The sequence below is a fragment of the Theropithecus gelada genome, chromosome 4 (assembly GCF_003255815.1).
Source record: "Theropithecus gelada isolate Dixy chromosome 4, Tgel_1.0, whole genome shotgun sequence".
Classification (NCBI taxonomy): domain Eukaryota; kingdom Metazoa; phylum Chordata; class Mammalia; order Primates; family Cercopithecidae; genus Theropithecus; species Theropithecus gelada.
The window spans coordinates 41,345,286-41,362,728 of NC_037671.1; the positions used below are offsets into that span (position 1 = coordinate 41,345,286).

At 40.1% G+C, this 17,443-nt stretch overlaps 1 protein-coding gene across 2 annotated transcripts in view; it reads left to right on the forward strand.

The window, feature by feature from the left end:
* DNAH8 (dynein axonemal heavy chain 8) overlaps positions 1-17,443 on the forward strand; it is a 322,639-nt gene that overhangs the window by 296,054 nt on the left and 9,142 nt on the right. For both annotated transcript variants that reach the window (XM_025382614.1, XM_025382615.1), the window contains 3 exons: positions 2,805-2,961; positions 6,118-6,270; positions 6,351-6,540. In XM_025382614.1, coding sequence (XP_025238399.1) covers positions 2,805-2,961; positions 6,118-6,270; positions 6,351-6,540 — 500 coding nt within the window. The remainder of the gene's footprint in view (positions 1-2,804; positions 2,962-6,117; positions 6,271-6,350; positions 6,541-17,443) is intronic.

Sequence of the window (17,443 nt, forward strand, 5' to 3'; positions counted from 1 at the left end):
CCTCTAGTAGCTGAGAAGGACCTTCAGCTGACAGCCAGCAAGAAATTGGGTACCTCAGTCCTGCAACCTCAAGGAAGTTAATTCTGCCAACAACCCAAATAAGCAAGGAAATGGATCCTCTCCTATCTCGTATGGAAAGGAACCCAGCCTTGCTCATGTATTGATTTTAGTTCAATGAGGCCTGTGTCATATTTAGCACCTACAGAATTGTAAAATAATAAATTTGTCTTGTTTTAAGCTGCTGACTTTGTGGCAGTTTGTTACAGCAGCAATAAATAGTATAGGTTTTAAGTTTTAGTTATGTTTTATTTCTAGAAGTTCTTTTTGACTCTTTTTCAAATATACTATTCGTGTTTATAGTTTCCTCTTTAATACTTATATTTTCAGTCTCCTTTTAAAACTCTTCAATATCACAAATACAGTATATTGTAATATGCATCTGAAGAGTCACTTAAGATCTCTACAGGTCTGATTCTGCTTTCTGTTGTTTCTACTGGCTGTTTCTCACATTGCCTTGTTTCCTTACAACTTTTTAAACTTTTGACTTTGAGCTCGTGTCTATTGGAAGTGAACTGTTGGATTATTTGAGACCTGAGTCAAAGGTATATTGTTCAGGAATGAGTTGTGTTTGCTTCCATCAGGTGCCACCTAGAACTTCCTAGGACCACCTTAAAATAAATTCTTGGCTTGAGCTTTTCCAGATTGCACAGGTAATATGAATAAGTGGTAACTAATGTCACAAACATGGTGAATTCAGAAATTTCGGAAAGATTTTTCCCCCACTTAGTGCTAAGCTAGATAGAACAAGTTACCTATCTTCTTCTGACAGGTAGAGGTTACTTTCTAGTTTACCCTTATACTGAGGTTGAGGCTGTGTGGGGTCCCAGCTCTATGTAGGAATTTTGTATTATGCTTTCTACCTCGGATATGAGGGTTTCTCCCCTGTCTCATTGCACTATCCAAACAGAAACTCGAAAACACCAGTTAGCTGATTCCCCTAGGGTAAAATCTGGCTTTATCTCTCTGGATTCCAGCATTCACTTTATTTCCAGCATTCATTTTATTTGACCCTGAGGACTTTTTATTGTCTTGCTAGTTCAGTGATGTTTTTAAAAGGATGTTTTTCATATCTTCTCCAGAAGTTTTAGTTGTTTCAGAAGGGTGGTTCACAGTAACATTTGCACCATACTGTGAGAAATGGAAATGTCAAATGTCTCTTTCTTTTTAAGGATGAATTCTTAGGTGTAGAATTGCTATATTAAAAGGTATGCATGTATAATATTTGGATATATATTTCCATATTACAATGGCTTGTTTTCTGTTCAAGAAAATAAAACAGAAAAAGAAGTCACTAATCTCAAGCATTTGCTGAATCCCTTTTAGATTTGCCTCTCACATCTACAAAAGGAAATATGAATGTGGTTGACATCTGGACAAGAGACAAAATTAGCAAACAAAACAATAACCCTCCAAAATAAAATTATGTGAAGTGTATAGATGGTAAATTAGGAGTTCAGAAAAGGCTGAAAAATTTAAATCTGACCATGTCACACCTGGCTAGGGATATCTTCAGTGGCTGCCCATTGCCTTTAGGGTGGTGTTCAGAATCCTACAAGTTCCTATATAACCCTGCATGGTCTGGCCCCTGCCTCTTCTTCATCCTCATCACTTCTAGCTTACTGGCTCTGACCTCACTGGCCTTATCTCCATTCCTCAAATGCACTGAAACCCTTTTCACCCCTACCCTTACTTCTTGTCTGAATGTCCTTTTCTGCCTCCCACCCCACCCCACCCCACTGCCTGGCTGACCTGTTCGTCCTTCTGGTCTCAGCTTACATGTGACAAAAACTTTTACTAATCTTCTAGTGTAAATTACCTCCAGCACACAAATACATACACACACATATGCACATACAGTGCCCACCCCACCCGCCCACCCCCACACACATTTCTACTCAAATGTCCAGATAACTGGTCAACCCAGCATCTCAGGTACAGAGACTAAGTTCCTGCATCTCAGAGTATCTGGTCAACCTGAGAGAAAGCTAAAGAGTGGGAATGAGAGAATCAAAACTCTCTGAAAGCATCCTGTTACTTCCCTCCACAGCACTTGTTAGAATGGGGTTGTCTAATATCTATCTCCTCCATTAGAGGACAGAACTATGTCCTATTCCCTGCTATATTCTAGAACTTAGCTCAGTGCCCGGTACGTAGTAAATCTTTATTGAATAAATGGATTTAAAGATGCATAGCTGCATTTGAACAGGTGGAGCAGATGGGTGTCAATAGATTGCCCTGGAAATCATAAAACCAGCGGAAAAATGAGAAAACAAGACAGAAAAGATGAAAACATTTTAATAGTTTATAACTCAGTGAGGAAATATGAGTGGTCCTATTTGAGCAAACAAGCTGTGCTATAATGATAGACTCTTATGACCATTCTATAGCAGAGGAGAGTGAACGGAGGTGAGCTCACTGTTTAGCAAGAGGTGGTCAGGTTAGCTACAACCAAGATGGTGAAGCAGCGATTTGGATTTCCAGGGGAGTTTTTGGGTCTCTTTCCTTGAAGATGGAGAGTGTTTCATTTCACTGATGTTCTTGATGTCCTATTAGGAGGTAGTAGAATGGATCTCTAGTTTTTTTCATTCCCCCAGGTTGATAGTAGTTAACTTTTCTTCTCCTTTTTTTTTTTTTTTTCCGTAGCTTGCTTTGATTTAAGTGATTCTATCCATTCATTTTAGCTTTAACAATTATCTCTTACGTGTTTCCCTGTGACGTGCTGAACAGCTCACTCTTTTTACTAGGTATCAGAGTAACACTGCTTCTGCTGTTCTTGAAACAATTACCAACATTCAACCCAAAGAGAGTGGAGGTGGTGTGGGAGAGACCCGGGAGGCCATTGTTTATAGATTATCTGAAGATATGCTGAGTAAACTCCCTCCTGATTACATTCCTCATGAGGTAAGCCTTGCTGCTTTCCCGCTGGCATACAGAGCTATTTGTATATTTAAACAGTTAAGTCTGATTACCATGGAAAGCAAGAATCTACCTGTTGGTGACTATGTGGCAGATGACCTGCGTGATAAATTTTGACTATATTACTAAACTCTGCATCTCTCATTGTTCACGTCATTCTCTCTTCAAAACTTAAAAATATCAGAAGAAAACATTTTCCATATTGCATTCTTTTAAAAATTCCCTTACAAGTTAATTCCTCCTCAATCAGAGTTTCCACAGTGACCCATTTATATATCAGTTTCTATGATGCCTTAAGCTGTGGTAAAAAAAACAACTCAAAAATCTTTAAGGCCAAAAGGCAATGGTGTTGGTGATTTGGTATTCTTTAAGATGTTCTAAGTGTTTTAACTGTAGATAGATGACTCACCCGTCTACTCCATTGATTTTTAATCACGTCTGCAACTCATTGAATAGGGTAGAACAATTAATGGAGATATTATGATGAATATAAGCACCCCGTTACCAATCTGAAGTTTTCTAAGAACCACACTTATTCATTGATTAGAATGACGTGGCATGGGACAGTAGCTGTGTTTTTGAGCACTCATTACAAGCCAGGCCCTGTCCTAAGTGCTTCATACACATTATGACACTCAGTGCTCAGGACAGCACCAGCAGAAACCAAGCTAAGTGGCAGAGCAAGAATTTGAACACAAAGTGATCTGACTCTAAAACCTGCAGTCTTAACTAGTTTTAGCATGCAATGAGTGTCCCAACAATAACAAGTGTTTTCTTGCCTCTTAAAATAATTATTGTTTCCATTGTGTAGATAGGTACCAAGACCTTTGGTTAAGATATTGAAATCAATAGCTTCATGTAGAGATAGTTATGGTAAGGGGAGAAAATATTTTTAAATGGATAAATATTGTAAGTATACACTTTCAATAGTTTTATTGGTGTGATCTTCAAAAAACAAGGCAGCATACTTGCCTTCAGAGATTTTTGATACTGGCATGTGAAAGTGAGATAAAGCTTACTCTATATGACTGTACCACAGGGCTGCTATTGCCAGGGGAAAGGTTCAAGACCTTGTGATAATTCGAGCTGTCCAGTCTTGGTTGGAGCCACTTCACCAACAACACCTCTGTTCTGGCAATTATTCCAGCAGCAACTGAGCATCAGGGGTGTAACTAAATGGATTCCTATATGGGAAAGAGTTTGTACTAAGAGGCATCTAAAACTTGTCCCTGTTCCAAGATCACTTACTTTTTATAAAGTCTTATTTTATAGATGAGATCTGTTCTTGAACATGTGGCTGTAAAGTGAATTTTGTAAATCAAAATGTAATTATACCATTGACTTCTGTAGTAAAAATGAAGCTACATTATTGTAGAAAAAAACTACCTGGTCCCAGAAACATAATGAAAATGCTATATAAGATTACAGCAAGTCTTACATTTTATTAATAAAAGGACAATTTTAGGCTGGAGCAATAATTATACTCAGAATCAGGATTAGAATTGCATTTTCTAGGGTTTAAGATTTTTCTAAGCATGTCTCTATCTCAAGTAAAGTTTCCCTTTTAAAACGCTAAGCAGGACAAGGCGATTTGTTTGAAACTGCTAATATACTAGAGATACCTGGGCTATTGATTTGAGACTGTGGTCAGTTCCTGAGCTTTATTTTCCACTCATGAGGTTGCAAAAGTATTTCTATAATTTCCCTTTTTCCTAAGAGTGAATTTCCACTCTTGAGATGGATTGATTTAAAGGGAATTATATATAGATGTAATTACACACACACACACACACACATCTGTATAGCATATATATATGCTATTCAGCCACTGGAGGTTGAAGGACTTGGGATGGAGATGAGAACGAGGCACTGGAGGCTGCAAAAATGTAGGCTCTAGAACCAAGAATTCTGGAGAGTAGCTGAAGGTTGCTACGTCAGGCTGGGCCAGGGACCTTCCCTGGCATGCTTGACTGATTTTAATATAGTTTGCCCCACCTGCATAGGTAGTCCTATTCAGCTGCCTGTTTTATATCTGTGCTCAGTGTTATATCTCCTTCCGTTTTTGTGCTTTCCATCTTCCTCTCTCGCTCACTAGAAACAACCCAATTGCAGTAAACAGAGGTGTCCCTTGCTGAAAGGAAACTTCTGCGCCACACTAGAGGCCTGTCCTATAAAAGGAGGAGATGACTCTGAAGCCCACCCGTCTCTAACATTCCAAGCCTTCTGAGGGAGCAGTGGGCATCTCTGGCAGAAAGTCCTGCAGTTCCTGGCCTCCCGTGATCCTTCAGATTGACACCTCACTTTGAGTTCTCTCCCACTTCACGTGTCCCGTCCTTGTTCCTGCAATTCGGGCATCTCTTTGATTGTGGCCAGCAGAAAGTTCAAATCCCTTTATGAGCTCCTGCCAGTATTTGTAGTCAATCTTTTCTTGGGCATATGTCACCAAATTGAAATGTGTATATTGTATTGGCTTGTTTTCCAATAATCGTCATATTTTATTGTTCCCACAACCAGAGGCTTTTGTATTGATCTCTTCAAAATAGTCAATAAGTGATACATCAAAAGGAACACATGACAGATATTTAACTGCTCTCCCACAAAATCAAATATTTTCATTTACTGGATTAGGAAAGGCTCTCTTTAGCTGTCATAGCTAAGGCAACAATGGCTTTTGGAAACTATAGCTGATCATATTTGTTGGTAACTGCTCTGTAAAGATTTTTGCTGTATTAACTTTCTATGACATTTCTAATAACTCTGCAAACATAATGAAGGAAAAAATTCTACTGTATTCTTATGAAGGTTAGATTGCAAAAAGAATATCTAATTGACACCCAGTACTTAATCATGTGAAAGGAGAAAAAGGTACAATTTTATTTCAGTTCTTTAAAGTACATTTCCAATTATTAGCTAAGTACAATCAGTAGGAAATAAAAATCATTTTAGTTGAACAGTAGTTTTGGAAACCCAGGAAATGGAAATTTTAATGGCAAGTTTGGTTCTGCAAGAGATATTTTAGAGTTCATTTTGGCTGGTAGAGATATATCCAGAGGAAGAAAACGAATTGAGAAAGAAGAGGTCATTGGAAGAGAAATGGCAGATGATAAAATCTTTTTTATTGCGTTGTTTACTTTGTTTTAGGTGAAATCTCGTTTGATAAAGATGGGCCATCTTAATTCAATGAATATATTTCTTAGACAAGAAATTGACAGAATGCAAAGAGTCATTTCAATACTCCGCAGTAGCCTAAGTGATCTAAAATTGGCCATTGAAGGAACAATCATTATGAGTGAGGTGAGCTGTTCTTACATCAGTAGGCATTTTCTTCTTTGTTGATGCTTCTTATTCATGTGTTTTAACTTTTTCTTCTCCAGAACCTGAGAGATGCTCTGGACAACATGTATGATGCTCGTATACCTCAGCTCTGGAAAAGAGTGTCTTGGGATTCGTCCACACTGGGCTTCTGGTTCACTGAACTTTTGGAAAGAAATGCTCAGTTTTCTACGTGGATATTTGAAGGGAGGCCTAATGTGTTTTGGATGACTGGTTTTTTTAATCCCCAAGGTATGTGCTCATAGGAATTTTGACAAACTTGGAATTTGTGTGTTGTTGGATAGTAGCATTGTGTGATAAGTGTATACCATATAAAACAATATGGAGCCGTAGCTTGCTGGGTGCTGCACATAACCTTTCAAAGGCGAAAGGACACAAATAATTCTTCTGTATTTGTTTTACAAATCCAATCTGAAGCTTTTCCTATCAGTTTTTTACAATGTGGTGGCAAAACCCTTCCTTTTTCTTTTCACCACCTTCAGCAAACCATCAGTCTGGGGTTTGACACATGAAAGGATAGGACACATGAAAGAGTAAAAAGAAGTTTCTCTCTAACTTACAGTTTTTAAATGTTTGTGAAATGTCAAAAATGAAGCACCAAAAGATGCAAAAATTGTTTCCAGGGATTAGAAAATTAGATTGATTTCAAAAATGACTGTGACAAAAGTATTCAGGGAACTTCCGGGGGGTCTTCCCCCCCTCAGTTCTCTAGTTTTCTTTTTCTTTTTCCCTGAAAGAGTGCTTTATAATTCTGCTTCATTTATTCCTTCCTTCTAGAAATGTTTACTGAGAAAGTTAATGGCTTGATGTCTTAGAGTCTGTAAGGTTCAGGAACATGACACCTTTTTGTCTTACTAAAATATGGATAGTTTTACTTCAAGTAATTCTTGGTGAAAATGAAGAAATGTTGAATTCCTTATGGTTCAGCAGCTTATGGCTCCATTTGTAATAAAATTTTAGAATCATTCACACTTACAGATTTAGGATGAATTATTGCTCCTTGTAGCAATATAGGTGCATCTCATAAAATAATGTTGAGTAAAGGAAACCAAACAGGAAACATTACATGCAGTGTGGTTCCATTTATACAAAGAATAAGAACAGGCACAATGGCTCTATAGTGTTCAAAGTCGGAATAATGACTGTAGAAGGAGGGCAGCGATTAGAAAAAGGGTCAAAGGGCCAGGCATAGTAGCTCACGCCTATAATCCCAGCACTTTGGGAGGCCAACATGGGCAAATTGCTAGAGCCCAAGAGTTTAAGACCAGTGGGGCGACATGGTAAAACCCTGTCTCTACAAAAAATACAAAAATTAGCTGGGTGTAGTGGCATGTGCCTGTAGTGCCAGCTACTTGGGAGGCTGAGGTGGGAGGATCACCTGAGCCTGGGAGATCAAGGTTGCAGTGAGCCGTGATTGCACCACTGCACTCCAGCCTGGGCAACAGAGTGAGATCCTATCGAGAGAGAGAGAGAGAGAGAGAGAAAGAGAGAGAGCGAGAGCGAGGGCACAAGGGACTTCTGGGGCCCAGGAATGTTTTGTTTCTAGATCTGGATACTGGTTATGTGGCTGCATTCTCTTGGTGAAAATTCCTTGATATTGCTGTATACTGATGATTTGTTCAGGGTTTTTTTGCGTGAAGTGTACTTTGATCAATATTGTACATGAAAAAATATGCATTTAATTGTCCTCTGTATACGTACATTCATTCACTGTTTGCATTTTCCAATACCTTAAAAGTGTTTAAATTTGAAACACTAACCATGGTGATTTCTATGAACATATCAAATTATACATAGTATTTGATAAAGTCCGTAGCCTTTAGATTTGTAAAGGGCAGCCCCCAGATTTCACTTATCTATTTTTCTCCCAGAATTTCCGTTGAATTAGGAGAGGAACATTTTTTATTGCGGGTCTCAGATTTTGTGTGTCTACTTATGAGTCTCTTTCCTCTGTATGAGCCTCAATTTGAGTAAGTCGTCACCAGGTAATTCCTGGCTGGGGAGCCTGAAGTAATAGCATTTAACTTAATAAGGATTGTTTGACCACCTCCCATTTGCCAGCGCCTCTGCTAGGTACTTTCAATGAAGAGAGATTTGAGACCTGGTTCCTGCCCTAAAGGAGCCTATAATCTGGTTGGTAAGACAGACACATCAGCAACTTTAATGTAATGTGATAAGTGCCCCACTGTGTGATAACTAAGTGCCATGGTAGCCCAGAGGACAGAGAGATCAATTCTGCCAAGAACTTCACACCGGAAGCAGTGAGTAGGGTTTGCAGAAGCAGGGATGCCAAAAAAAAAAAAAAAAAAAAAAAAAGAGTGAGGGCTTTCCAGGCAAAGGCCTGAGCAAAAACAAGTCTTGTTCAGGGGAACAGGGAGACCAGGGCTGAGGAGCAAGGCTGCGGGTAGCGGGGAATGAGGCTGGAGTATGAAAAGTCTTCCGGGGCTTCAGGGGTTGGGGCTGTATATCAGAAGGTTATCCCAAGAGAAGGCAAGTGATGGACTGGAATATGGAGGCCCAGTGCAATGAGACTCTTGCCAGGTCCTAGGAAGAGGGCCTGGGACTTAACCAGGTGCTGAGGAGGGAACAGATTTGATGGAGTGATTAAATGTGGGTCTCTGAGAGAGCAAAGAGGGATAACGTAGGCTGGAGGCAAGGTACAAGACAGGGAGCACTGGGAGAGAGACAGGTAGGGCAGAGAGGCAGGGAGCACTGGAGAGGTGTGTTGACAGACTTGGAGTTGGGAGAGGTGTAAGGACCAATGATTTTCAAAAGTGTGAGGTTATTGAGTGTATCTTTGATATTTAGAAACCAAGAGAGTGGAGTGGATTCATCCCTGGCTTTCCATAGACATGAATGCACATAATTTTTTTCAGCGATTTTTTTCCATTCAAAATATAACTTAAAAAAGCAAAGTTAACACTTATGAACTGATATTTGTTAATATTTGTTAAGAGATGTTACAAACCAGAACAATACTTAAATATATACAAATGTAGATTCACATGATATGGTTTGGCTCTGTGTCCCCACCCAAAACTCATCTCAAATTGTAATCCCAGTGATTGGATTATGGAGGTGGTTTTCCCCATGCTGCTTTTGTGATAGTGAGTGAGTTCTCATGAGATCTGATGGTTTAATAAGTGTTTGGCAGTTCCTCCTTCACTCTCTCTCCTACCTCCATGTAAGACGTGCCTGCTTCCCCTTCTGCCATGATTGTAAGTTTCTTGAGGCCTCCCCAGCCATGCAGAACTGAGTCAATTTAAACCTCATTCCTTCATAAATTACCCAGTTTCGGATATGTCTTTATAGCAGTGTGAAAACAGACTAATACATCACATTTCAGTTAATGCCTTACTTTCCTTCATTTGTTAATAATACTAATCTTTTCCCTTTTCTTCAGTTCTGCTTTCAAGTTAGACTTTGATTCTTTCTCTCAGGTCTCTCCATGTCTTGGAAAGCCCTAACTTATTCAAACATCCTACCCTTTACACACAAGCACACACACACCCTTATCCATGACTGCTTTCCATTAGTCGCACAGAAGACTGGAAGTCAACTCTTCCTGCACACTAATCGCTTCTCTGCTCTCTTTTCGTTCTCTTGACATGAGGGACAAATTACTTTCTGTTCCACCTCTCTTGACGAAATCTGGCAAATAAAGATTACAGCAACTCCATACATGTTCCCAGGCAGTGTGCAAACAGATAGAGTCCTTTCCAACTGGAAACTCACTGGACACTATTTGACATCAACAGTTGATTTCCCAACATGAATGTATCTCCCGGGTTTTATGTCCTCTAACTCAGTCCTCTTCAATGAAATAATTTCTTTCTTTGGTTCAAAACATTTAAGTAAATGGCTTTAAAAAAAAAAAAACCCTACATATTTAAGTAAAACACAATACAGTTTGCGTACAGGCCATAGTTTCATCACAAGTATATATACAGTAATCAAAATCACCTGGACCATAAAGAAGACTCTAGAACGCCTGCAAAGGCTTTTTTCATGTGTGATTGCTAATGTTTATAATTTTATAATGTAATGTGGCATCTGATACTATTTAATGTGTTTCCCTCATTGTCCTTTTGGTGACTGCTCCACAGGCCTAAGTAACTTTGAGGTCTGTGCTACCTCAAGGACAAGTGACATGCTTCGCTTACCCCTGGTCAGCACCCGAGCTTCTGCTGTTTGTAGCACTGCTGTTGGCTTTATGGATGGCCTGATATTTTGTCTGTCATATTTAAAGAGGCTGAGTCAGACACCGTGGAGCTCATCTGGCATTTTCAGCACCCCTCACAATCATTTCTGTAGCAATTGACGAGCTCAACCATGTGGCAATTAGACTGGATGATTAAAATAGTCAAGCTGTCTATATCTGTGACCCTATGATAGTTTTTTCAATGTGTGGCTTTTTTCAGTGTGTGGATTTGTCTCCTGGCAGATTGCTCAGGCTGGGAGAACCTTTGTGCTCCACTGTGTTTTCCCAGCAGTCGTTGGTGCACATCTTCCCACATAATTTAAGATTGTTTTTCTCGGGGGTCACAAAGGATGGCCCTGGTCTGTTTTTCCCTTAGGTGATCCTTTTCAGTGCATCATGTAACATGATTTAGCTTCTGGTGCATGAGCTTGCAAGTGTGTGTAGATGTCTGTGCTGTGTGTGGGATGTGTTTAAACCCAAAGAATATGAGTTGTAATGAGCCTGACTTCAAGCCAGGGTATTGACTGCCTTTCAGAACATCTTAATTGATAGCCATGCTTTGCCATTTGATGTTAGCTATGACTCACAGGGGCTGCTAATGAAATGGAGGCAGAGGCTGAACGTGTTCCCCAGGTCTCACACCTCTGTAGTAGATTGAACCATGCAGTCCCATTATTTTCCTAATGTTTAGCTCAATCTGGAGCTTGATGCCATTTAGATGCCAAACTGCACCCACTTTTTTCTGTTATTTTTTCTCAGTGTCTTGACAAGCCATGCCAGTCTGTTATGTCAGATATCAGTGACAACTTCTTCCATAATGCAAATCAAGATTTTTCAGTTAGAGGCAATTTTGCTGGATCAAAGAGATGGATCATGTTTGTCCTGTTATCTTGCATTTCTGTAAAAATAATCTACAACCTTCTGCCTGTGTGTGTGTTTTCAGGGAAACATCATCAACTAGCTAGAATCTCTGAATGCTTGTCTTGAAGAGTTATAAAAGCCTGCCATTTGTGGAGGTGGGAATGTGTGCCAAGGACTAATGGAACTTTAGGATTGGAAGGGACTGGGAGAGAGCTTCTAATCTAATAGCAATTCTAAGCATGCCCCAGTGCCACTGTTTGATGAATGAGAGCTACCCTTAAACATCTTGGGAAATCTAGGTGAGTGGACCTCAAGGTCCTAAACTTCAACGTGAGTGATAGCACTAACCTGCCCTGTCCCCAAATCACTGAACTATAGAAATGCGTCGGAGTGAATAACAACCCGTACTCCTTGACTTTTTGTGTGAGCAGCTTTTATGCACTGGCCTTAGACACAACCACATCTCTTGTAATTCCAGTCTCTGCATGTGTTTACCTTCCTTACCAACCACCCAGTCCTTTGTAATCTGGCCAGGCTCCATCACTGTGCTGAAACTGCTCCCTCCACAGCCCTCATATCTAACAACCTCTCTGATGACATCATTGCCCTTGACTCGAGCTAGAATGTCGACTCTGAAAACTCTCATGCCTTGGTTTCCATCTATGCACCTCCTCTCATCTCTTCCTACCTCAGAGCTCACTTTGTGTGCTCTTCTCGACAGCTTCTGTCCTTGGCCTCGGCCCTCTCATTGATGACTCATTTAATGTCCAACTGTAGCATGCTCATTCCTCAGTTCCACCTGCCAAGTAGGAATTTCATCCTCCTGCAAAGGTCACCAGAGCCGTGATCTGCCCATCTTCCTCCTGAGTCATCCTTGCCGGGATTCTGCTGAATGTGCTTGTGCACCATCCTCTAGGTCACCTGGACTCTTGTGAATGGGGTCCTTATGTCAAACAGTGTGGGAGAGGGAAACCAGGACAGCATGGTGTCATGGAAGGCAAGGTGAAGGAGAGTAGTAAGTAAGTAGTGGCAGGTGCTCCAAGCAGGCAAGTAAGATGGGCCAAAATGGCCAGATGGATTTTTCAACAAGAAGACGGTTGGCAGAAGTCTCAGTGGAATAGGTGGGGAGGTGCAGGAGTCTGATTTGGGGGTGTGTGAGTGAAATGAGGAAATGGAGATGGGGTGAATATGGATAACATGGATAATTCTCTCAAGACATTTGGCTGGGAAGAGGAGAAGCAAGCTGGAGGAATAGGTATTTAAATAAAAAGTTTTCTTTCTTTTTCTTTTAGTGATAGGAGAGGCTTAAACCTGTTCAAATACTGGTGGGAAGGAGAGAGAAAGATAGAAAGGGGGTTGGGGGAGGGATGAGGGAGGGAGAAAGAGCCCAACAATCCCAGAGAGGAGGTAAAAGAGGCAGAAGGAGGTGGACACCGCACTCACAAGTGGAGAAATGTGCTCCAGGCAAGCAGCACCTTGCACATTGTAACAGGAGTAATAAGGAAGGAAAGGGCATAGATGCTCATGGTAATGGAGTATAGATAGGCTTGCTGGCAAGAAGTTAAGGGCATTCCCGTCTGATGCTTTCTACTCTCTGTCCGAAGGAGGAGGCGAGGTCCTCTTGAAAGCAAGAAGGTGTTGGTGGAGAGATTTGATTTATTTATTTTATTTATTTCCATTCAGATTTTATTTTGTAAATGTGTAAGATAATTGAGATGTGCATTATTTTTATCCTTGTTTTTCTCATGACTACTGACACACTATACTGCATCTTGCTTTTTCCACTTAACACAAGTTGGAAGTATTTTATACAATAATAAAGAACATCAAGATCATTCTCTGTCATTTCAGTAGATGTATGGCATTGTAAGGATGTACCGCAATTTATTTAGCCAGTTTTTCATTGATAGACATTTAGGTTGTTTCCGACGTTTTGCTGTTATAAATAACAATGCAATGAACATACTCTACATATGTCAGTTTACATATTTTCAAATATACTTGAAAGACAAATTCCTAAAAGTGGAATTGCTAGGTCAAAGAGTATATGCATTTTACATTTTGATGACACAAAGGTGCCCTCAATCAGGGTTTGTTGTGGCAACTTTTTTCCCCTACTAGCAGTGTATGAGGGTGCAATTTTCTTTTTCTTTTTCTTTTCTTTTTTTACAATGAAATATTATTTTTACTTATGTCCGGTAGGCAATTATGATTAACATGAAATATCCATTTTGCCCGTGGGCAGAAACCAGAGGGGAAATAAAATTACTTACACATTACTTCTTACCATTCCAACTTTATAGGAAACTTTTAAAGAATCTGGCAAAATAGTTCTTTGTAACATTTTGATTCAGTTGTGCCTATACTTTCTGATGTGAATGATAGCTAAGAGAAAACATTTGAATCTGATTACCTCTATGAAGATATTTCAATAAAGATATATATTTTCAGGTATTTCTACTCTCAAGAATATGATTTGATAGGTCTCTTTGTGGTACTGTAGCCTGATAAATGTAATTTGGGTGAGTTATGCAGTGGGGTTGCAGGTGTCAAACCCCAGATTCACTGTCTGACATGAAGGGGAATCAACAAGAGTCTCAGGATGCGGGAAATGGTAGAGAACTAGTGGAAGCTGAGCAGAAGATAAAAAAAGAAAACTGAAGACATCAAGCAAAACTTTAGGAATGTGTAATTGGATATGAATAGAGAATAGTAACAATAGGCCTACTTACCAAGTAATGGTAATTTTATATTTTTGTAGCATGCTCACTACAAAAACCCAACTTGGTGCATCCACTTAGAGGCTCCTTGATTTACTGAAGTCTCTTTAATCCAAAACCTGGATAATAGTTATAGTTAATAATTAATAATTAGTATGTAAAGAGAATTGTTAGTCACTGTTCTGAATGCTTTACATAACAAACCCTGGTGTTACTATCAACCGTGCTTTATAGTTCAAGAAACAGCAGCATTCCATTAAGTAGTTTGTCCAAGGACTTATGGAGCAGATCGAGGATGGACCAGGTCATCTGGCACCAGCATGTGCAACTTTTTTCTCCCGTACTCTACTTTTTGATGATCTGTAAATTTTGATACTTTTTCAAAGGGAAAATTTGAAAAAGTGGTATCTTTTCAAATCTGGTGAAAATTTGATATTTTTTATATTATTATTATTTTTAAATTATACTTTAAGTTCTAGGGTACATGGTGGAGAGGTTTTAAAAGAGTGGCAGAAGTTTGAGAAAGAGGGCAGATGAGGGCGACAGGGAAGGACTAATCAGTGGCCTTGAGAATTCTGTTGAGGCTCTTGATTGTGAACTGTGGTGATGGTGGCTGTGTGATGGTCTCTAGTTTCATTCAGCAGCCTGGTATAGATGTGAGAGGTGGGGACATTTGGATTCATCTGGGATTGTGGTTTTGCCAGGCAAGAGATGAAAAGGATGGATCTGAACTAAGCAGGGAAGGAAGTGAAGAAAAAGGGTGGAGTTGAGGAGAAAGTCATAAAAAATGGTGAGGCCAAGGGTCTGAGAGGTCAGATGCTGAATGTGGTACTGGAGAGACCCAGGTGTTGTCAGAGTGCTTAATGGGTGGCAGCAGATGGGTATATGGTAAGGACAGTGAGAGGAGCGACATGTGGCCAGAGGCTGTGGTTGTCAATGCAGCAGAATTTCCCATAAAGGGTGGAGGAACAGTTGGGAAGGGCAAGGTCTTTAGGGTTGAGCCAGGGCAACCTGGCGGAAGGTGGAAAGAACGTTCTGTGAAAAGGTGGAAAATATGAGAGTTTGTCAACAGAGGGAACAGTGGAAAGGTTTGGGAGAGAGGGGAGAAGTGGGAAGTTGGTTAAAGGGAAAGGAAGTTGGTTAAAGGGAAAGCTCAAGGAAAAGATAGTTCAGGGCAGGAATTACATTTTTAAATGTGGGACATGGTGGGTTTAGCTGATCCCAGCCTTGCTAAGACGGGTAGTCCCAACTCTCCCGTTTATACTGAAGTTTTACTGTAGCCAATTATGTCTTGGATTAGTCATTTCAGAGAAGGTGTGTGTCTCAAGGGGCCCTGGAAACAGTCAGCTTTTACTACTGACAGTCTTCTTAATATTGTGCCTGTACTATTCCCACTTGTCAGACTTGTTCTTAAAACACCTGTGGATCAATGACTGTCAATGACTTGTCTGTAGAACTTTTTATAGGGCAGTGGTTCTCACACCTGCCTCCACAGTAAAATCACCTGGGGAGCTTTTAACACCTACTACTGCCTGGGGCCCCAGAACAAGTATATCAGAATCTCTAGGGATGAGCCCTCTAGGGTCCACACAATCAATTTGCTTTTCTTTTCTTTTTTATTTTACTTTAAGTTCTGGGATACATGTGCAGAAGGTGCAGGTTTGTTACATAAGTATATGTGTGTCATGGTGGTTTGTTGCACCTGTCATCTAGATTTTAAGCCCCGTATGCATCAGCTATTTGTCTTAATGCTCTCCCTCCCCTTGCCCCCACCAGTAGGCCTCAGTGTGTGTGTTCCCCTCCCTGTGTCCATGTGTTCTCGTTGTTCACCTCTCACTTGTGAGTGAGAACACGTGGTGTTTGGTTTTCTGTTCCTGTGTTAGTTTGCCGAGGATGATGGCTTCCAGCTTCATTCATGTCCCTGCAAAGGACATGATCTCATTCCTTTTTATGGCTGCATGGTATTCCATGGTGTATATGTACCACATTTTCTTTATCCAGTCTATCATTGATGGTCATTTGGGTTGATTCCAAGTCTTTGCTATTGTAAATAGTGCTGCAGTAAACATACGTGTGCCTGTGTCTTTATAGCAGAATGATTTGTATTCCTTTGGGTATATGCCCGGTAATGGGATTGCTGGGTCAAATGGTATTTCTGGTTCTAGATCCTGGAGGAATTGCCACACTGTCTTTCACAATGGCTGCAGAGAAATAGGAATGCTGTCACACTGTTGGTGGCAATAAATTTTCTGAAAAGTTTCCTTGGTCATTCTAATGAGTGAAGAACCTTAATCTTGGACCTTTGCTCCCCAGTATGTGGTCCACCAGCCAGCAGCATCTGTATCACCTGGAAGCTTGATTCAAATGCAGAATTTCAGGCCCCACTCTTGATCTACCTACTGAATCAGAACGTGTACTTTTAGTACATCCCCCTCCCCAGGTGATTCCTGTGGACATTAAGGTCTGAGAAGCCCTGCCTTAAAACAAAGCTGGCACCTGGGTTCCACCTCCGGAGATTCTGATTTTATTGATCTGAGCTGTGACTTGGGAATTGGGAGTTTTAGAAGATTCCTGGGTGTCTCTAATTTTCAGCAGTTTAACGTCCCTGCCTTACAGCAAAGAACTGGGAAAGGTGCTTGTTGCATTTTTATTCAACTGGGTTGACCAACCCTATCTTCATTTAATGATTTCTGACCTTTTGTTTAATTTACCAATGAACTACATTTGCTTCTCATTTGGGGGAAAAACTGCCTGTCGTAAACTCGTGGCAGGAACATCATTTCTCCTCATCTTCAAAGATGCTACTGGGAAGCTTAGTAACTGATTAGACAGGAAATACTGCACAGCCTAAGGCCTATTGCATAAGGACCAGTTCATTTATTAAAGAAAAGAAAATGTTGCTTATTTTTAGTATGAATCATTACAAAATGCCAACCAACTCCTTATGAATTTGAGGAGAGCAATCTTCCTGATTAGTTATTTCTTTCACCTTTTCTAAGACCTTGTATGAAATGATATTTAAAGCACTCTTCAGCTTTCTTTAAGCCAGCTGATTGCACAAGTCAAACAACGGCCATGAGTGTGCTGAACTGTTGGATTACTACTATTATAGGAATGGACACATGTTACTTTAGACCTGAGTTTCCAAAGTATAATCCTAGCTTAAAAGGGAATTTTTAAAAAGAAAGAAAACAGGAAACTGTATTGTACTGGGAGGAGGCTGAAGGAGAGATGAAAAAACCATTTGGATATTGGGGGTGGGGTAAGTGGGGGGTAGTTTATAACTTTCATTAAGCGCTTTTTTTTTCTCTTCTCTTTTTTTTTTTTTTTTTTTTTTTTTTTTTTTTTTTTG